This window comes from Aquarana catesbeiana, linkage group LG13 (genome assembly GCF_042186555.1).
Source record: "Aquarana catesbeiana isolate 2022-GZ linkage group LG13, ASM4218655v1, whole genome shotgun sequence".
NCBI lineage: Eukaryota > Metazoa > Chordata > Amphibia > Anura > Ranidae > Aquarana > Aquarana catesbeiana.
The window spans coordinates 219,253,150-219,275,432 of NC_133336.1; the positions used below are offsets into that span (position 1 = coordinate 219,253,150).

General features: G+C 54.7%; 1 protein-coding gene across 2 annotated transcripts in view; it reads right to left on the bottom strand.

Annotated features, from left to right (window-relative positions):
- The window catches only part of TSTD1 (thiosulfate sulfurtransferase like domain containing 1), a 40,456-nt gene extending 28,285 nt beyond the window's left edge, over positions 1-12,171 (bottom strand). The window contains exons 1-2 of one of the 2 annotated variants that reach the window (XM_073608884.1): positions 12,045-12,140; positions 9,356-9,400 (exon numbers count right to left, since the gene is read on the bottom strand). In XM_073608884.1, the coding sequence (XP_073464985.1) occupies positions 9,356-9,400; positions 12,045-12,117 (118 nt within the window). In that variant the 5' untranslated portion in view covers positions 12,118-12,140. Of the gene's footprint in view, positions 1-9,355; positions 9,401-12,044 lie in introns of both variants that reach the window. The other variant, XM_073608886.1, reaches the window with a different exon arrangement.
- Positions 12,172-22,283: the final 10,112 nt, after the last annotated feature.

Consider the following 22,283-nt stretch of genomic DNA (forward strand, 5'->3'; position numbering starts at 1 on the left):
GAGAAGTCGGGACTCTCCGGGGGGGGGGATTGTATTGTGTGTGAGAAGTCGGGACTCCCCGGGGGGGATTGTATTGTGTGTGAGAAGTCGGGACTCACCGGGGGGGGGATTGTATTGTGTGTGAGAAGTCGGGACTCTCCGGGGGGGGATTGTATTGTGTGTGAGAAGTCGGGACTCCCCGGGGGGGGGATTGTATTGTGTGTGAGAAGTCGGGACTCCCCGGGGGGGGATTGTATTGTGTGTGAGAAGTCGGGACTCTCCGGGGGGGGGATTGTATTGTGTGTGAGAAGTCGGGACTCCCCGGGGGGGGGGATTGTATTGTGTGTGAGAAGTCGGGACTCTCCGGGGGGGGGGATTGTATTGTGTGTGAGAAGTCGGGACTCTCCGGGGGGGGATTGTATTGTGTGTGAGAAGTCGGGACTCCCCGGGGGGGGGGATTGTATTGTGTGTGAGAAGTCGGGACTCTCCGGGGGGGATTGTATTGTGTGTGAGAAGTCGGGACTCTCCGGGGGGGGATTGTATTGTGTGTGAGAAGTCGGGACTCTCCGGGGGGGGATTGTATTGTGTGTGAGAAGTCGGGACTCTCCGGGGGGGGGGATTGTATTGTGTGTGAGAAGTCGGGACTCTCCGGGGGGGGGATTGTATTGTGTGTGAGAAGTCGGGACTCTCCGGGGGGGATTGTATTGTGTGTGAGAAGTCGGGACTCTCCGGGGGGGGGATTGTATTGTGTGTGAGAAGTCGGGACTCTCCGGGGGGGATTGTATTGTGTGTGAGAAGTCGGGACTCCCGGGGGGGGATTGTATTGTGTGTGAGAAGTCGGGACTCTCCGGGGGGGGGATTGTATTGTGTGTGAGAAGTCGGGACTCCCCGGGGGGGGGGGATTGTATTGTGTGTGAGAAGTCGGGACTCTCCGGGGGGGGGGGATTGTATTGTGTGTGAGAAGTCGGGACTCTCCGGGGGGGATTGTATTGTGTGTGAGAAGTCGGGACTCTCCGGGGGGGATTGTATTGTGTGTGAGAAGTCGGGACTCCCCGGGGGGAGGATTGTATTGTGTGTGAGAAGTCGGGACTCTCCGGGGGGGGATTGTATTGTGTGTGAGAAGTCGGGACTCCCGGGGGGGGATTGTATTGTGTGTGAGAAGTCGGGACTCCCGGGGGGGGGAATTGTATTGTGTGTGAGAAGTCGGGACTCTCCGGGGGGGAGGATTGTATTGTGTGTGAGAAGTCGGGACTCCCGGGGGGAGGATTGTATTGTGTGTGAGAAGTCGGGACTCTCCGGGGGAGGATTGTATTGTGTGTGAGAAGTCGGGACTCTCCGGGGGGGGGGGGGGGGATTGTATTGTGTGTGAGAAGTCGGGACTCCCCGGGGGGGGATTGTATTGTGTGTGAGAAGTCGGGACTCTCCGGGGGGGGGGATTGTATTGTGTGTGAGAAGTCGGGACTCTCCGGGGGGGGGGGATTGTATTGTGTGTGAGAAGTCGGGACTCCCGGGGGGGGATTGTATTGTGTGTGAGAAGTCGGGACTCCCCGGGGGGGGGGGGGATTGTATTGTGTGTGAGAAGTCGGGACTCTCCGGGGGGGAGGATTGTATTGTGTGTGAGAAGTCGGGACTCCCCGGGGGGGGGATTGTATTGTGTGTGAGAAGTCGGGACTCTCCGGGGGGGATTGTATTGTGTGTGAGAAGTCGGGACTCTCCGGGGGGGGGAGGATTGTATTGTGTGGGAGAAGTCGGGACTCCCCGGGGGGGGGATTGTATTGTGTGGGAGAAGTCGGGACTCCCCGGGGGGGGGGGATTGTATTGTGTGTGAGAAGTCGGGACTCCCCGGGGGGGGATTGTATTGTGTGTGAGAAGTCGGGACTCCCCGGGGGGGGGGGGATTGTATTGTGTGTGAGAAGTCGGGACTCTCCGGGGGGGGATTGTATTGTGTGTGAGAAGTCGGGACTCTCCGGGGGGGGGGATTGTATTGTGTGTGAGAAGTCGGGACTCCCCGGGGGGGGGGATTGTAATGTGTGTGAGAAGTCGGGACTCTCCGGGGGGGATTGTATTGTGTGTGAGAAGTCGGGACTCTCCGGGGGGGGGGGATTGTATTGTGTGTGAGAAGTCGGGACTCCCCGGGGGGGGGGATTGTATTGTGTGTGAGAAGTCGGGACTCTCCGGGGGGGGGAATTGTATTGTGTGTGAGAAGTCGGGACTCTCCGGGGGAGGATTGTACTGTGTGTGAGAAGTCGGGACTCCCCGGGGGGGGGGATTGTATTGTGTGTGAGAAGTCGGGACTCCCCGGGGGGGGGGATTGTATTGTGTGTGAGAAGTCGGGACTCTCCGGGGGGGATTGTATTGTGTGTGAGAAGTCGGGACTCTCCGGGGGGGGGATTGTATTGTGTGTGAGAAGTCGGGACTCTCCGGGGGGGGGATTGTATTGTGTGTGAGAAGTCGGGACTCTCCGGGGGGGGATTGTATTGTGTGTGAGAAGTCGGGACTCCCCGGGGGGGGGATTGTATTGTGTGTGAGAAGTCGGGACTCCCCGGGGGGGGGATTGTATTGTGTGTGAGAAGTCGGGACTCTCCGGGGGGGGATTGTATTGTGTGTGAGAAGTCGGGACTCCCCCGGGGGGGGGATTGTATTGTGTGTGAGAAGTCGGGACTCCCCGGGGGGGGGGGATTGTATTGTGTGTGAGAAGTCGGGACTCTCCGGGGGGGGATTGTATTGTGTGTGAGAAGTCGGGACTCCCCGGGGGGGGGATTGTATTGTGTGTGAGAAGTCGGGACTCCCCGGGGGGGGATTGTATTGTGTGTGAGAAGTCGGGACTCTCCGGGGGGGGGATTGTATTGTGTGTGAGAAGTCGGGACTCTCCGGGGGGGGGGATTGTATTGTGTGTGAGAAGTCGGGACTCTCCGGGGGGGGGGATTGTATTGTGTGTGAGAAGTCGGGACTCACCGGGGGGGATTGTATTGTGTGTGAGAAGTCGGGGACTCCCCGGGGGGGGGATTGTATTGTGTGTGAGAAGTCGGGACTCTCCGGGGGAGGATTGTATTGTGTGTGAGAAGTCGGGACTCTCCGGGGGGGGATTGTATTGTGTGTGAGAAGTCGGGACTCTCCGGGGGGGGATTGTATTGTGTGTGAGAAGTCGGGACTCCCGGGGGGGGGATTGTATTGTGTGTGAGAAGTCGGGACTCTCCGGGGGGGGGATTGTATTGTGTGTGAGAAGTCGGGACTCTCCGGGGGGGATTGTATTGTGTGTGAGAAGTCGGGACTCTCCGGGGGGGGATTGTATTGTGTGTGAGAAGTCGGGACTCTCCGGGGGGGATTGTATTGTGTGTGAGAAGTCGGGACTCCCCGGGGGGGGATTGTATTGTGTGTGAGAAGTCGGGACTCTCCGGGGGGGGGATTGTATTGTGTGTGAGAAGTCGGGACTCCCGGGGGGGGGGGATTGTATTGTGTGTGAGAAGTCGGGACTCTCCGGGGGGGGGGATTGTATTGTGTGTGAGAAGTCGGGACTCTCCGGGGGAGGATTGTATTGTGTGTGAGAAGTCGGGACTCTCCGGGGGAGGATTGTATTGTGTGTGAGAAGTCGGGACTCTCCGGGGGGAGGATTGTATTGTGTGTGAGAAGTCGGGACTCTCCGGGGGGGGGAGGATTGTATTGTGTGTGAGAAGTCGGGACTCCCCGGGGGGGGGATTGTATTGTGTGTGAGAAGTCGGGACTCCCGGGGGGGGGATTGTATTGTGTGTGAGAAGTCGGGACTCTCCGGGGGGAGGATTGTATTGTGTGTGAGAAGTCGGGACTCTCCGGGGGAGGATTGTATTGTGTGTGAGAAGTCGGGACTCCCCGGGGGGGGGGGGGATTGTATTGTGTGTGAGAAGTCGGGACTCTCCGGGGGGATTGTATTGTGTGTGAGAAGTCGGGACTCTCCGGGGGGGGATTGTATTGTGTGTGAGAAGTCGGGACTCCCGGGGGGGGATTGTATTGTGTGTGAGAAGTCGGGACTCCCCGGGGGGAGGATTGTATTGTGTGTGAGAAGTCGGGACTCTCCGGGGGGGGATTGTATTGTGTGTGAGAAGTCGGGACTCCCCGGGGGGGAGGATTGTATTGTGTGTGAGAAGTCGGGACTCCCCGGGGGGAGGATTGTATTGTGTGTGAGAAGTCGGGACTCTCCGGGGGGGATTGTATTGTGTGTGAGAAGTCGGGACTCCCGGGGGGGGATTGGACGGGGGGTGAGAGTCGGGACTCGGGGGGGGGGATTGTATTGTGTGTGAGAAGTCGGGACTCCCCGGGGGGGGGATTGTATTGTGTGTGAGAAGTCGGGACTCTCCGGGGGGGATTGTATTGTGTGTGAGAAGTCGGGACTCCCCGGGGGGGGGGATTGTATTGTGTGTGAGAAGTCGGGACTCCCCGGGGGGGGGGGGATTGTATTGTGTGTGAGAAGTCGGGACTCTCCGGGGGGATTGTATTGTGTGTGAGAAGTCGGGACTCTCCGGGGGGGGAGGATTGTATTGTGTGTGAGAAGTCGGGACTCCCCGGGGGGGGGGATTGTATTGTGTGTGAGAAGTCGGGACTCTCCGGGGGGATTGTATTGTGTGTGAGAAGTCGGGACTCTCCGGGGGGGGGATTGTATTGTGTGTGAGAAGTCGGGACTCTCCGGGGGGGGGGAGGATTGTATTGTGTGTGAGAAGTCGGGACTCCCCGGGGGGGGGGGGATTGTATTGTGTGTGAGAAGTCGGGACTCTCCGGGGGGGGATTGTATTGTGTGTGAGAAGTCGGGACTCCCCGGGGGGGGGGATTGTATTGTGTGTGAGAAGTCGGGACTCTCCGGGGGGATTGTATTGTGTGTGAGAAGTCGGGACTCTCCGGGGGGGGGAGGATTGTATTGTGTGGGAGAAGTCGGGACTCCCCGGGGGGGGGGATTGTATTGTGTGGGAGAAGTCGGGACTCCCCGGGGGGGGGATTGTATTGTGTGGGAGAAGTCGGGACTCCCGGGGGGGGATTGTATTGTGTGGGAGAAGTCGGGACTCCCCGGGGGGGGGGGGATTGTATTGTGTGTGAGAAGTCGGGACTCCTCCGGGGGGGGGGATTGTATTGTGTGTGAGAAGTCGGGACTCTCCGGGGGGGGATTGTATTGTGTGTGAGAAGTCGGGACTCTCCGGGGGGGGGATTGTATTGTGTGTGAGAAGTCGGGACTCTCCGGGGGGGGGATTGTATTGTGTGGGAGAAGTCGGGACTCTCCGGGGGGGGGATTGTATTGTGTGTGAGAAGTCGGGACTCTCCGGGGGGAGGATTGTATTGTGTGTGAGAAGTCGGGACTCCCCGGGGGGGGGATTGTATTGTGTGTGAGAAGTCGGACTCCCCGGGGGGGGGATTGTATTGTGTGTGAGAAGTCGGGACTCTCCGGGGGGGATTGTATTGTGTGTGAGAAGTCGGACTCTCCGGGGGAGGATTGTATTGTGTGTGAGAAGTCGGGACTCCCGGGGGGGGGATTGTATTGTGTGTGAGAAGTCGGGACTCTCCGGGGGGGGGATTGTATTGTGTGTGAGAAGTCGGGACTCCCCGGGGGGGGGATTGTATTGTGTGTGAGAAGTCGGGACTCCCCGGGGGGGGGATTGTATTGTGTGTGAGAAGTCGGGACTCCCCGGGGGGGGGATTGTATTGTGTGTGAGAAGTCGGGACTCTCCGGGGGGGGGGGATTGTATTGTGTGTGAGAAGTCGGGACTCTCCGGGGGGGGGGGATTGTATTGTGTGTGAGAAGTCGGGACTCCCCGGGGGGGGGGGGGGGGGGGGATTGTATTGTGTGTGAGAAGTCGGGACTCCCCGGGGGGGGATTGTATTGTGTGTGAGAAGTCGGGACTCTCCGGGGGGGGGATTGTATTGTGTGTGAGAAGTCGGGACTCCCCGGGGGGGGGATTGTATTGTGTGTGAGAAGTCGGGACTCCCCGGGGGGGGGGATTGTATTGTGTGTGAGAAGTCGGGACTCTCCGGGGGGATTGTATTGTGTGTGAGAAGTCGGGACTCCCCGGGGGGGGGATTGTATTGTGTGTGAGAAGTCGGGACTCCCGGGGGGGGATTGTATTGTGTGTGAGAAGTCGGGACTCCCCGGGGGAGGATTGTATTGTGTGTGAGAAGTCGGGACTCTCCGGGGGGGGGATTGTATTGTGTGTGAGAAGTCGGGACTCTCCGGGGGGGGATTGTATTGTGTGTGAGAAGTCGGGACTCTCCGGGGGGATTGTATTGTGTGTGAGAAGTCGGGACTCCCCGGGGGGGGATTGTATTGTGTGTGAGAAGTCGGGACGCTCCGGGGGGATTGTATTGTGTGTGAGAAGTCGGGACTCCCCGGGGGGAGGATTGTATTGTGTGTGAGAAGTCGGGACTCTCCGGGGGGGGGATTGTATTGTGTGTGAGAAGTCGGGACTCCCCGGGGGGGGGGATTGTATTGTGTGTGAGAAGTCGGGACTCTCCGGGGGGATTGTATTGTGTGTGAGAAGTCGGGACTCCCCGGGGGGGGGATTGTATTGTGTGTGAGAAGTCGGGACGCTCCGGGGGGATTGTATTGTGTGTGAGAAGTCGGGACTCTCCGGGGGGGGATTGTATTGTGTGTGAGAAGTCGGGACTCTCCGGGGGGATTGTATTGTGTGTGAGAAGTCGGGACTCCCCGGGGGGGGGATTGTATTGTGTGTGAGAAGTCGGGACTCTCCGGGGGGGGGATTGTATTGTGTGTGAGAAGTCGGGACTCTCCGGGGGGATTGTATTGTGTGTGAGAAGTCGGGACTCTCCGGGGGGGATTGTATTGTGTGTGAGAAGTCGGGACTCTCCGGGGGGATTGTATTGTGTGTGAGAAGTCGGGACTCCCGGGGGGGGGATTGTATTGTGTGTGAGAAGTCGGGACTCTCCGGGGGGGGGATTGTATTGTGTGTGAGAAGTCGGGACTCTCCGGGGGGGGGGAGGATTGTATTGTGTGTGAGAAGTCGGGACTCTCCGGGGGAGGATTGTATTGTGTGTGAGAAGTCGGGACTCTCCGGGGGAGGATTGTATTGTGTGTGAGAAGTCGGGACTCTCCGGGGGAGGATTGTATTGTGTGTGAGAAGTCGGGACTCTCCGGGGGGGGAGGATTGTATTGTGTGTGAGAAGTCGGGACTCCCCGGGGGAGGATTGTATTGTGTGTGAGAAGTCGGGACTCCCCGGGGGGGGAATTGTATTGTGTGTGAGAAGTCGGGACTCCCCGGGGGGGGGATTGTATTGTGTGTGAGAAGTCGGGACTCTCCGGGGGGGGGGGATTGTATTGTGTGTGAGAAGTCGGGACTCTCCGGGGGGGGGATTGTATTGTGTGTGAGAAGTCGGGACTCTCCGGGGGGGGAGGATTGTATTGTGTGTGAGAAGTCGGGACTCTCCGGGGGAGGATTGTATTGTGTGTGAGAAGTCGGGGACTCTCCGGGGGGGGGGATTGTATTGTGTGTGAGAAGTCGGGACTCTCCGGGGGGGGGATTGTATTGTGTGTGAGAAGTCGGGACTCTCCGGGGGAGGATTGTATTGTGTGTGAGAAGTCGGGACTCTCCGGGGGGGGGATTGTACTGTGTGTGGTGGTCCAGGCGGTCAGTCTGCAGACAAATGATTGGGTGGTGGTAATCTATGGTGTGTGGAGAGTGGGAAGAGCGATTCACACCGGGGTTCTCACTCATAGGACAGCTGGAGGAACCCCAAAAGTGACGGCTCCCCAACCACTAGAGTGCACCAGATTGTATGTAAGATTTGTATCTGTCTGTGTGTGGTCAGCCAGCTGGATAGGGGGCGGAGTCTCCCTCTAGTGGTGGTCCCGGGTATTGCAGGCTGACAAACCCTAACACTCAAAATAAGCTCCTCCTCCTTCCCTCCCCCGCCCCTCGGTTACTTAGTCGCCTGCGTCCCGGAGAGCGCCATTTGCAGGAGTTGGAATCTGCGATGAGTAGAGAAGTGACCCCGATATTTGTGTGACACCCCCCACTCCATAGACATGGATGGAGCAAAGGACTTAGAGTGCAAGCTCTTGGGGGCAGGGATGAATGGAGATTACTGGCGTTATATAGATACTAAAAACAACACACAATACAGAGCTGGTAACAATCTCAGGAATATGATATGAAAAGTGCTGAGTGTAATGTTACTGGAATCAGAAATATGAAGAAAATGATAAATGTACAATAAATACTAAACACAAAGCAATATAAATGAAGTGTTGAAAGAATCAATGAAATGAATAATAGTGTGAAAAAAAAGCCATCAGTGGAGGAAACACGGGGGGGGGGGGGGGGGGGGATACACAGGGGGGGGGATACACGGGAGATACACAGGGGGGGGGGGGATACACGGGAGATACACAGGGGGGGATACACGGGAGATACACGGGGGGGGGGGGATACATGGGAGATACACGGGGGGAGATACACGGGGGGGGGGATACACGGGAGATACACGGGGGGGGGGGGGGGGGGATACACGGGAGATACACGGGGGGGGGGGATACACGGGAGATACACGGGGGGAGATACACGGGGGGGGGGGGGATACACGGGAGATACACGGGAGGATATACACGGGGGGTAGATACACGGGGGGGGGGGATACATGGGAGATACACGGGGGGGGGGGGGGATACACGGGAGATACACGGGGGGAGATACACGGGAGATACACGGGGGGAGATACACGGGGGGAGATACACGGGAGATACACAGGGGGAGATACACGGGAGATACACGGGGGGGAGATACACGGGGGGGGGGGGATACACGGGAGATACATGGGGGGGGGATACACGGGAGATACACGGGGGGAGATACACGGGGGGGGGGGGATACACGGGAGATACACAGGGGGAGATACACGGGAGATACACGGGGGGGAGATACACGGGGGGGGGGGGATACACGGGAGATACATGGGGGGGGGGGATACACGGGAGATACACGGGGGGGGGGGGGGATACACGGGAGATACACAGGGGGAGATACACGGGGGGGGGGATACATGGGAGATACACGGGGGGAGATACACGGGGGGGGGGGATACACGGGAGATACACAGGGGGAGATACACGGGGGGGGGGATACATGGGAGATACACGGGGGGGGATACACGGGAGATACACGGGGGGAGATACACGGGGGGGGGGGATACACGGGAGATACATGGGGGGGGGGGGGATACACGGGAGATACACAGGGGGAGATACACGGGGGGGGGGATACATGGGAGATACACGGGGGGAGATACACGGGGGGGGGGATACACGGGAGATACACAGGGGGAGATACACGGGAGATACACGGGGGGAGGGGATACACGGGGGGCTTCTGGTGGGGATCTGACTGGAGAGAAAGCGGCATCTCTTCACCTTGTGCTGACAGTCCGTCTTCTGGAGCGCTGCAGTCTGATGACTCTGATGATGTGATATGAGGAGGAAATAAGTCATATACAGATATTATTATATATTGTTCTTCCTGTTCCCGTGGAACGCACGCTTCTATCGGCGATCACAGAAGTTTTCTGATAGGTCTGTTTGCAACCCAGAATCTTGTGAGTAGCGCTATCATGCGCAAGTGATCTCTTTCTCCGCAATACTTCACCAGATCACTTTTCTTTGCCTTTTGGGTCTGATCAGATGGTGGAAATCTACAAGTATAATAATATCTGTATATGACTTATTTCCTCCTCATATCACATCATCAGAGTCATCAGACTGCAGCGCTCCAGAAGACGGACTGTCAGCACAAGGTGAAGAGATGCTGCTTTCTCTCCAGTCAGATCCCCACCAGAAGCCCCCCCGTGTATCTACCCCCCGTGTATATCCTCCCGTGTATCCCCTCCCCCCGTGTATCCCTCCACTGATGGCATTTATTTCACACTATTATTCATTTCATTGATTCTTTCAACACTTCATTTATATTGCTTTGTGTTTAGTATTTATTGTACATTTATCATTTTCTTCATATTTCTGATTCCAGTAACATTACACTCAGCACTTTTCATGTCATATTCCTGAGATTGTTACCAGCTCTGTATTGTGTGTTTGTATTATTGAAGTATTTGTACTTTTCTTACAGCTGCAGTAATACAATTATGTATTTGGTTTAATTTATCACAAGCGCTGCAATATATATATATATATATATATATATATATATATATATAATTTTTTCTGCTATATAGATACCAGTAACAGATATATTGTACCTCAGGAGAATGGAGAGCACCCCCCTCAGAGAATGGAGAGCACCCCTCGGGAGAATGGAGAGCACCCCTCGGGAGAATGGAGAGCACCCCTCGGGAGAATGGAGAGCACCCCTCGGGAGAATGGAGAGCACCCCTCGGGAGAATGGAGAGCACCCCTCGGGAGAATGGAGAGCACCCCTCGGGAGAATGGAGAGCACCCCTCGGGAGAATGGAGAGCACCCCTCGGGAGAATGGAGAGCACCCCTCGGGAGAATGGAGAGCACCCCTCGGGAGAATGGAGAGCACCCCTCAGGAGAATGGAGAGCACCCCTCGGGAGAATGGCGCGCACCCCTCGGGAGAATGGCGCGCACCCCTCAGGAGAATGGCGCGCACCCCTCAGAGAATGGCGCGGTCTGTTTGATCGGTTTGGCCTCCATACACAATGCGTTGGACGCGTTTTCTGCGTTGAACAGACTAATGAGAAGGAATTTGCTGCATCACATCTCAGCGATTGAAAACGTAGACGTTGGGTGTAATATGTCGCAGTGGGACGCACAGGACGCCGTTCATTGCAGCACATGTGTGTTGTGGAGATTCACAATGAATGGCACATCGATCGACACACTCGTATTACTGCACTTTATGGTACAGAGCTGATCGATTGTTCAGATCTTCCATATTCCCAACTCACAAAGATCGATCCCGATGGCGGGTCGCAGTGTGTATGGCGGACATTAGATCAGGTTCTATAATTGGTGGGAAGATTCTCCAGGTGACATTAGACACGCCCTGTGACACGCCCTGTGACACGCCCTGTGACACGCCCTGTGACCGATGTACACACAACGATCGGCTTCCAGCTCTATAGAAGTCCATAGGGGACTCAGGAATGTGCTGAATCACAATGACCGGCACTGATGAGCCTCCAAGAGACACAACAATCTGATCTTCCATGGGGGAGGGGAGGGGGCCACCTGAGAGATCGTCTGTGCTACAAGCCCTCTGATTGGCTGATATTCAGCTGTGGGAAAACATGCAAGAAACGATCGTACAAACAAGTGTCATGACGTAGTGATTGTAGAGATGTCCCCATTAATGAATACCCACAGGGCCCCCCATATTCACCCCAGGCCCCCCATATTCACCCCAATTCAGCCCAGGGCCCCCCATATTCACCCCAGGCCCCCCATATTCACCCCAATTCAGCCCAGGGCCCCCCCATATTCACCCCAATTCAGCCCAGGGCCCCCCATATTCACCCCAATTCAGCCCAGGGCCCCCCATATTCACCCCAATTAGCTCAGAGCCCCCCATATTCACCCCAATTCAGCCCAGGGCCCCCCCATATTCACCCCAATTCAGCCCAGGGCCCCCCATATTCACCCCAATTAGCTCAGAGCCCCCCATATTCACCCCAATTCAGCCCAGGGCCCCCCCATATTCACCCCAATTCAGCCCAGGGCCCCCCATATTCACCCCAATTCAGCCCAGGGCCCCCCATATTCACCCCAATTCAGCCCAGGGCCCCCCCATATTCACCCCAATTCAGCCCAGGGCCCCCCATATTCACCCCAATTCAGCCCAGGGCCCCCCATATTCACCCCAATTCAGCCCAGAGCCCCCCATATTCACCCCAATTCAGCCCAGAGCCCCCCATATTCACCCCAATTCAGCCCAGAGCCCCCCATATTCATTCCCCATTAGGTCAGAGCCCCCCATATTCACCTCCATTAGCTCAGAGCCCCCCATATTCACCCCAATTAGCCCAGAGCCCCCCATATTCACCCCAATTCAGCCCAGAGCCCCCCCATATTCACCCCCCCCCTTAGCTCAGAGCCCCCCATACTCCTCCCTGACATGTTGCACTCACCGGTGCTCATGGTCGTGTTCTCCAATGGCCTCGAAGGGACTCCCAGCCGTCTTAGAAGCTTCCTTAGAATCATTGTAGAGTGTCGGCTCCTCCCTCTTATATATATCTCAGCCCCTCCCCCAGGGTCATGTGACCAGCAGGTTGTCAGAGAGGAGGGGGAGGGGAGTGTCAGTAAAACACGCTTAGCTTTTCCTTCTCCCAGTACAGGTTCTCTTTATTGGGGAGCAAAATTCTCCCTGAATCTGACATGTGGGGGCGCTCTATCTGCCCCATGGTGGCAATAAATGTCCATGGACATATGTTATAAGTAGGGATCACTATGACGGGACTGGTCGGAGAGGGATCACTATGAGGGGACTGGTCGGAGAGGGATCACTATGAGGGGACTGGTCGGAGAGGGATCACTATGAGCGGACTGGTCGGAGAGGGATCACTATGAGGGGACTGGTCGGAGAGGGATCACTATGAGGGGACTGGTCAGAGAGGGATCACTATGATGGGACTGGTCGGAGAGGGATCACTATGAGGGGACTGGTCGGAGAGGGATCACTATGAGGGGACTGGTCAGAGAGGGATCACTATGAGGGGACTGGTCAGAGAGGGATCACTATGAGGGACTGGTCGGAGAGGGATCACTATGAGGGGACTGGTCGGAGAGGGATCACTATGAGGGGACTGGTCGGAGAGGGATCACTATGAGCGGACTGGTCGGAGAGGGATCACTATGAGGGGACTGGTCGGAGAGGGATCACTATGAGGGGACTGGTCAGAGAGGGATCACTATGATGGGACTGGTCGGAGAGGGATCACTATGAGGGGACTGGTCGGAGAGGGATCACTATGAGGGGACTGGTCAGAGAGGGATCACTATGAGGGGACTGGTCAGAGAGGGATCACTATGATGGGACTGGTCGGAGAGGGATCACTATGATGGGACTGGTCGGAGAGGGATCACTATGATGGGACTGGTCAGAGAGGGATCACTATGATGGGACTGGTCGGAGAGGGATCACTATGAGGGGACTGGTCGGAGAGGGATCACTATGAGGGGACTGGTCAGAGAGGGATCACTATGAGGGGACTGGTCAGAGAGGGATCACTATGAGGGGACTGGTCGGAGAGGGATCACTATGAGGGGACTGGTCGGAGAGGGATCACTATGAGGGGACTGGTCAGAGAGGGATCACTATGACAGGACTGGTCAGAGAGGGATCACTATGAGGGGACTGGTCAGAGAGGGATCACTATGAGGGGACTGGTCAGAGAGGGATCACTATGACAGGACTGGTCAGAGAGGGATCACTATGAGGGGACTGGTCAGGGAGGGATCACTATGAGGGGACTGGTCAGAGAGGGATCACTATGAGGGGACTGGTCGGAGAGGGATCACTATGACGGGACTGGTCGGAGAGGGATCACTATGAGGGGACTGGTCAGAGAGGGATCACTATGACGGGACTGGTCAGAGAGGGATCACTATGAGGGGACTGGTCAGAGAGGGATCACTATGAGGAGACTGGTCAGAGAGGGATCACTATGAAGGGACTGGTCGGAGAGGGATCACTATGACAGGACTGGTTGGAGAGGGATCACTATGACAGGACTGGTTGGAGAGGGATCACTATGAGCGGACTGGTCGGAGAGGGATCACTATGAGGGGACTGGTCAGAGAGGGATCACTATGAGGGGACTGGTCGGAGAGGGATCACTATGACAGGACTGGTCAGAGAGGGATCACTATGAGGGGACTGGTCGGAGAGGGATCACTATGAGCGGACTGGTCGGAGAGGGATCACTATGAGGGGACTGGTCAGAGAGGGATCACTATGAGGGGACTGGTCGGAGAGGGATCACTATGAGGGGACTGGTCAGAGAGGGATCACTATGATGGGACTGGTCAGAGAGGGATCACTATGAGCGGACTGGTCAGAGAGGGATCACTATGAGGGGACTGGTCGGAGAGGGATCACTATGAGGGGACTGGTCAGAGAGGGATCACTATGATGGGACTGGTCAGAGAGGGATCACTATGATGGGACTGTTCAGAGAGGGATCACTATGACGGGACTGGTCAGAGAGGGATCACTATGAGGGGACTGGTCAGAGAGGGATCACTATGATGGGACTGGTCAGAGAGGGATCACTATGAGGGGACTGATCAGAGAGGGATCACTATGATGGGACTGGTCAGAGAGGGATCACTATGAGGGGACTGGTCAGAGAGGGATCACTATGACGGGACTGGTCGGAGAGGGATCACTATGAGGGGACTGGTCAGAGAGGGATCACTATGAGGGGACTGGTCAGAGAGGGATCACTATGATGGGACTGGTCAGAGAGGGATCACTATGAGGGGACTGATCAGAGAGGGATCACTATGATGGGACTGGTCAGAGAGGGATCACTATGAGGGGACTGGTCAGAGAGGGATCACTATGAGGGGACTGGTCAGAGAGGGATCACTATGATGGGACTGGTCAGAGAGGGATCACTATGAGGGGACTGGTCAGAGAGGGATCACTATGATGGGACTGGTCAGAGAGGGATCACTATGAGGGGACTGGTCAGAGAGGGATCACTATGATGGGACTGGTCAGAGAGGGATCACTATGAGGGGACTGGTCAGAGAGGGATCACTATGACGGGACTGGTCGGAGAGGGATCACTATGAGGGGACTGGTCAGAGAGGGATCACTATGATGGGACTGGTCAGAGAGGGATCACTATGAGGGGACTGGTCGGAGAGGGATCACAATGTCGGGACTGGTCGGAGAGGGATCACTATGAGGGGACTGGTCAGAGAGGGATCACTATGATGGGACTGGTCAGAGAGGGATCACTATGAGGGGACTGGTCGGAGAGGGATCACTATGAGGGGACTGGTCGGAGAGGGATCACTATGAGGGGACTGGTCGGAGAGGGATCACTATGAGGGGACTGGTCAGAGAGGGATCACTATGAGGGGACTGGTCAGAGAGGGATCACTATGATGGGACTGGTCAGAGAGGGATCACTATGAGGGGACTGGTCGGAGAGGGATCACAATGTCGGGACTGGTCGGAGAGGGATCACTATGAGGGGACTGGTCGGAGAGGGATCACAATGTCGGGACTGGTCGGAGAGGGATCACAATGTCGGGACTGGTCGGAGAGGGATCACTATGAGGGGACTGGTCGGAGAGGGATCACAATGTCGGGACTGGTCGGAGAGGGATCACTATGAGCGGACTGGTCGGAGAGGGATCACTATGAGGGGACTGGTCGGAGAGGGATCACTATGACAGGACTGGTCATAGAGGGATCACTATGATGGGACTGGTCGGAGAGGAATCACAATGTCGGGACTGGTCGGAGAGGGATCACAATGTCGGGACTGGTCGGAGAGGGATCACTATGAGCGGACTGGTCGGAGAGGGATCACTATGAGCGGACTGGTCGGAGAGGGATCACTATGAGGGGACTGGTCGGAGAGGGATCACAATGTCGGGACTGGTGGGAGACGGATCACAATGTCGGGACTGGTCGGAGAGGGATCACTATGACGGGATTGGTCAATTGATAGATATGTGGGGTACGATCGAAGAAAACCTGTCTCTCCTATCTGACGGGCGCGGTTTGTGGGATGTCACTAATATAGGGAAAGTGGGGTGCAGTTTACACTCCAGATAAAAGAAAATAATAATAATCACCCCCCGTGACCCCTCACAGCGCCCCTGCTGGATGACAGCTTCCATCACACCCTGATCACACAGGTGACCTCATCCAGACAATGGAGCGCCCGCAATTTGCTGAATCACAGGGACAGATGAGAAGATGATCCCATAGAGAACACGAGGGTCACCATAGCAACCGACCGATAACCTCCTATAGACCACGAGGGTCACCATAGCAACCGCCCAATAACCTCCTATAGAACAGGAGGGTCACCATAGCAACCGCCCGATAACCTCCTATAGAACAGGAGGGTCACCATAGCAACCGCCCGATAACCTCCTATAGAACACGAGGGTCACCATAGCAACCGCCCGATAACCTCCTATAGAACACGAGGGTCACCATAGGAACCGCCCGATAACCTCCTATAGAACACGAGGGTCACCATAGCAACCGCCCGATAACCTCCTATAGAACACGAGGGTCACCATAGCAACCGCCCGATAACCTCCTATAGAACAGGAGGGTCACCATAGCAACCGCCCGATAACCTCCTATAGAACACGAGGGTCACCATAGCAACCGCCCGATAACCTCCTATAGAACACGAGGTTCACCATAGCAACCGCCCGATAACCTCCTATAGAACACGAGGGTCACCATAGCAACCGCCCGATAACCTCCTATAGAACACGAGGGTCACCATAGCAACCGATAACCTCCTATAGAACACGAGGGTCACCATAGCAACCGACCGATAACCTCCTATAGAACACGAGGGTCACCATAGCAACCGCCCGATAACCTCCTATAGAACAGGAGGGTCACCATAGCAACCGCCCGATAACCTCCTATAGAACACGAGGGTCACCATAGCAACCGCCCGATAACCTCCTATAGAACACGAGGGTCACCATAGCAACCGCCCGATAACCTCCTATAGAACAGGAGGGTCACCATAGCAACCGACCGATAACCTCCTATAGAACACGAGGGTCACCATAGCAACCGCCCGATAACCTCCTATAGAACAGGAGGGTCACCATAGCAACCGCCCGATAACCTCCTATAGAACACGAGGGTCACCATAGCAACCGCCCGATAACCTCCTATAGAACACGAGGGTCACCATAGCAACCGCCCGATAACCTCCTATAGAACACGAGGTTCACCATAGCAACCGCCCAATAACCTCCTATAGAACACGAGGGTCACCATAGCAACCGCCCGATAACCTCCTATAGAACAGGAGGGTCACCATAGCAACCGCCCGATAACCTCCTATAGAACACGAGGGTCACCATAGCAACCGCCCGATAACCTCCTATAGAACACGAGGGTCACCATAGCAACCGCCCGATAACCTCCTATAGAACACGAGGTTCACCATAGCAACCGACCGATAACCTCCTATAGAACAGGAGGGTCACCATAGCAACCGACCGATAACCTCCTATAGAACACGAGGGTCACCATAGCAACCGCCCGATAACCTCCTATAGAACAGGAGGGTCACCATAGCAACCGCCCGATAACCTCCTATAGAACACGAGGGTCACCATAGCAACCGCCCGATAACCTCCTATAGAACACGAGGTTCACCATAGCAACCGCCCAATAACCTCCTATAGAACACGAGGTTCACCATAGCAACCGCCCGATAACCTCCTATAGAACACGAGGGTCACCATAGCAACCGCCCGATAACCTCATATAGAACACGAGGGTCACCATAGCAACCGACCGATAACCTCCTATAGAACACGAGGGACACCATAGCAACTGCCCGATAACCTCCTATAGAACACGAGGGTCACCATAGCAACCGCCCGATAACCTCCTATAGAACACGAGGGTCACCATAGCAACCAATAACCTCCTGTAGAACATGAGGGTAACCATAGCAACCGCCCGATATCCTCCTATAGAACACGAGGGTAACCATAGCAACCGATAATCTCCTATAGAACACGAGGGTCACCATAGCAACCGCCCGATAACCTCCTATAGAACACGAGGGTAACCATAGCAACCGCCCGACAACCTCCTATAGAACACGAGGGTCACCATAGCAACCGCCCGATAACCTCCTATAGAACACGAGGGTCACCATAGCAACCGCCCGATAACCTCCTATAGAACACGAGGGTCACCATAGCAACCGACCGATAACCTCCTATAGAACACGAGGGACACCATAGCAACTGCCCGATAACCTCCTATAGAACACGAGGGTCACCATAGCAACCGCCCGATAACCTCCTATAGAACATGAGGGTCACCATAGCAACCAATAACCTCCTGTAGAACATGAGGGTAACCATAGCAACCGCCCGATATCCTCCTATAGAACACGAGGGTAACCATAGCAACCGATAATCTCCTATAGAACACGAGGGTAACCATAGCAACCGACCGATAACCTCCTATAGAACACGAGGGTAACCATAGCAACCTCCTGATAACCTCCTATAGAACACGAGGGTCACCATAGCAACCGCCCGATAACCTCCTATAGAACACGAGGGTAACCATAGCAACCGACCGATAACCTCCTATAGAACACGAGGGTTACCATAGCAACCGACCGATAACCTCCTATAGAACAGGAGGGTCACCATAGCAACCGCCCGATAACCTCCTATAGAACACGAGGGTCACCATAGCAACCGCCCGATAACCTCCTATAGAACACGAGGGTTACCATAGCAACCGATAACCTCCTATAGAACACAAGGGTAACCATAGCAACCGATAACCTCCTATAGAACATGAGGGTAACCATAGCAACCGCCCGATATCCTCCCATAGAACACGAGGGTAATCATAGCAACCAATAATCTCCTATAGAACACGAGGGTAACCATAGCAACCGATAACCTCCTATAGAACACGAGGGTCACCATAGCAACTGCCTGATAACCTCCTATAGAACACGAGGGTCACCATAGCAACCGCCCGATAACCTCCTGTAGAACAGGAGGGTAACCATAGCAACCGACCGATAACCTCCTATAGAACACGAGGGTCACCATAGCAAACGATAACCTCCTATAGAACACGAGGGTAACCATAGCAACCGATAACCTCCTATAGAACACGAGGGTAACCATAGCAACCGCCCGATTACCTCCTATAGAACACGAGGGTCACCATAGCAACCGCCTGATAACCTCCTATAGAACACAAGGGTAACTATAGCAACCGACCGATAACCTCCTATAGAACACGAGGGTAACCATAGCAACCGATAACCTCCTATAGAACACGAGGGTAACCATAGCAACCGATAACCTCCTATAGAACACGAGGGTCACCATAGCAACCGATAACCTCCTATAGAACACGAGGGTAACCATAGCAACCACCCGATAACCTCCTATAGAACACGAGGGTCACCATAGCAACCGATAACCTCCTATAGAACACAAGGGTAACCATAGCAAGCGACCGACACTCCCCAACTTGAAAAATATTAATAATAAACTTTACTTTATAGAACACCTTTACAGGTGACTCCTCTAATCTCCATTAATGACCCCCCACAGTCACTTCTATATGGAAAGTGGGGTGCAGTGTATACCCATCCCCATAAATGACCCCCCACAGTCACTAATATAGGGAAAGTGGGGTGCAGTGTACACCTGTCCCCTTTAATGACCACTACAGTCACTTCTATATGGAAAGTGGGTTGCAGTGTACACTTGTCCCTTTTCATGACCCCCCACAGTCACTAATATAGGGAAAGCGGGGTTCAGTGTATACCTGTTCCCTTTAATGACCCCCCCAGTCACTTCTATGGAGAAAGCGGGGTGCAATGTACACCTGTCCCCTTTAATGACCCCCCACAGTCACTTCTATAGGGAAAGCGGGGTGCAGTGTACACCTGGCTCCTTTAATGACCCCCCCACAGTCACCTCTATAGGAAAAGTGGGGTGCAATGTACACCTGTCCCCTTAAATGACCCCCCAGTCAACTTCTATAGGAAACATGGGGTGCAGTGTATACCTGTCCCCTTTAATGACCCCCCCACAGTCACTTCAATGGAGAAAGCGGGGTGCAGTGTACACCTGTCCCCATTAATGACCCCCACAGTCACTTCTATGGGGAAAGCGGGGTGCAGTGTACACCTGTCCCCATTAATGACCCCCACAGTCACTTCTATGGGGAAAGCGGGGTGCAGTTTATACCTGTCCCCTTTAATGACCCCCCCACAGTCACTTCAATGGAGAAAGCGGGGTGCAGTGTACACCTGTCCCCATTAATGACCCCCACAGTCACTTCTATGGAGAAAGTGGGGTGCAATGTACACCTGTCCCCATTAATGACCCCCACAGTCACTTCTATGGAGAAAGTGGGGTGCAATGTACACCTGTCCCCTTTAATTAACCCCAGTCACTTCTTTAGGGTAAACGGGTTGCAGTGTACACTTGTCCCCTTTTATGACCCCCCTACAGTCACTAATATAGGGAAAGCAGGTTCAGTGTATACCTGTCCCCTTTAATGACCCCCCCAGTCACTTCTATGAAGAAAGCGGGGTGCAATGTACACCTGTTCCCTTTAATGACCCCCACAGTCATGTCTATGGAGAAAGCGACCGACACTCCCCAACTTGAAAAATATTAATAATAAACTTTACTTTATAGAACACCTTTACAGGTGACTCCTCTAATCTCAATTAATGACCCCCCACAGTCACTTTTATATGGAAAGTGGGGTGCAGTGTATACCTGTCCCCTTTAATGACCACTACAGTCACTTCTATATGGAAAGCGGGGTGCAGTGTACACTTGTCCCCTTTAATGACCCCCCACAATCACTTCTTTAGGGAAAGTGGGGTGCAGTGTACACTTGTCCCCTTTAATGACCCCCCCACAGTCGCTTCTTTAGGGAAAGCGGGGTGCAGTGTACACTTGTCCCTTTTCATGACCCCCCACAGTCACTAATATAGGGAAAGCGGGTTCAGTGTATACCTGTTCCCTTTAATGACCCCCCCCAGTCACTTCTATGGAGAAAGCGGGGTGCAATGTACACCTGTCCCCTTTAATGACCCCCCACAGTCACTTCTATAGGGAAAGCGGGGTGCAGTGTACACCTGGCTCCTTTAATGACCCCCCCACAGTCACCTCTATAGGAAAAGTGGGGTGCAATGTACACCTGTCCTCTTAAATGACCCCCCAGTCAACTTCTGTAGGAAACGTGGGGTGCAGTGTATACCTGTCCCCTTTAATGACCCCCCCACAGTCACTTCTATAGAGAAAGTGGGGTGCAATGTACACCTGTCCACATTAATGACCCCCCAGTCACTTCAATGGAGAAAGCGGGGTGCAGTGTACACCTGTCCCCATTAATGACCCCGCCCCACAGTCACTTTTATGGGGAAAGCGGGGTGCAGTGTACACCTGTCCCCATTAATGAACCCCACAGTCACTTCTATAGGGAAAGCGGGGTGCAGTGTACACATGTCCCCATTATTGACCCCCACAGTCACTTCTATGGGGAAAGCAGGGTGCAGTGTACACCTGTCCCCATTAATGAACCCCACAGTCACTTCTATAGGGAAAGCGGGGTGCAGTGTACACCTGTCCCCATTAATGACCCCCCCCACAGTCACTTCTATGGGGAAAGCGGGGTGCAATGTACACCTGTCCCCATTAATGACCCCCACAGTCACTTCTATGGGGAAAGCGGGGTGCAATGTACACCTGTCCCCATTAATGACCCCCACAGTCACTTCTATGGGGAAAGCGGGGTGCAGTGTACACCTGTCCCCTTTAATGACCCCTACAGTCACTTCTATAGGGAAAGCGGGGTGCAATGTACACCTGTCCCCATTAATGACCCCCACAGTCACTTCTATGGGGAAAGCGGGGTGCAATGTACACCTGTCCCCATTAATGACCCCCACAGTCACTTCTATGGGGAAAGCGGGGTGCAGTGTACACCTGTCCCCTTTAATGACCCCCACAGTTACTTCTATGGGGAAAGCGGGGTGCAATGTACACCTGTTCCCTTTAATGACCCCCCACAATCACTTCTTTAGGGAAAGCGGGGTGCAGTGTACACCTGTTCCCTTTAATGACCCCCCACAGTCACGTCTATGGAGAAAGCGGGGTGCAATGTACACCTGTCCCCTTTAATGACCCCCACAGTCACGTCTATGGAGAAAGCGACCGACACTCCCCAACTTGAAAAATATTAATAATAAACTTTACTTTATAGAACACCTTTACAGGTGACTCCTCTAATCTCCATTAATGACCCCCCACAGTCACTTCTATATGGAAAGTGGGGTGCAGTGTATACCTGTCCCCTTTAATGACCACTACAGTCACTTCTATATGGAAAGCGGGGTGCAGTGTACACTTGTCCCCTTTAATGACCCCCCCACAGTCACTTCTTTAGGGAAAGCGGGGTGCAGTGTACACTTGTCCCTTTTCATGACCCCCCACAGTCACTAATATAGGGAAAGCGGGGTGCAGTGTACACTTGTCCCTTTTCATGACCCCCCACAGTCACTAATATAGGGAAAGCGGGGTTCAGTGTATACCTGTTCCCTTTAATGACCCCCCCAGTCACTTCTATG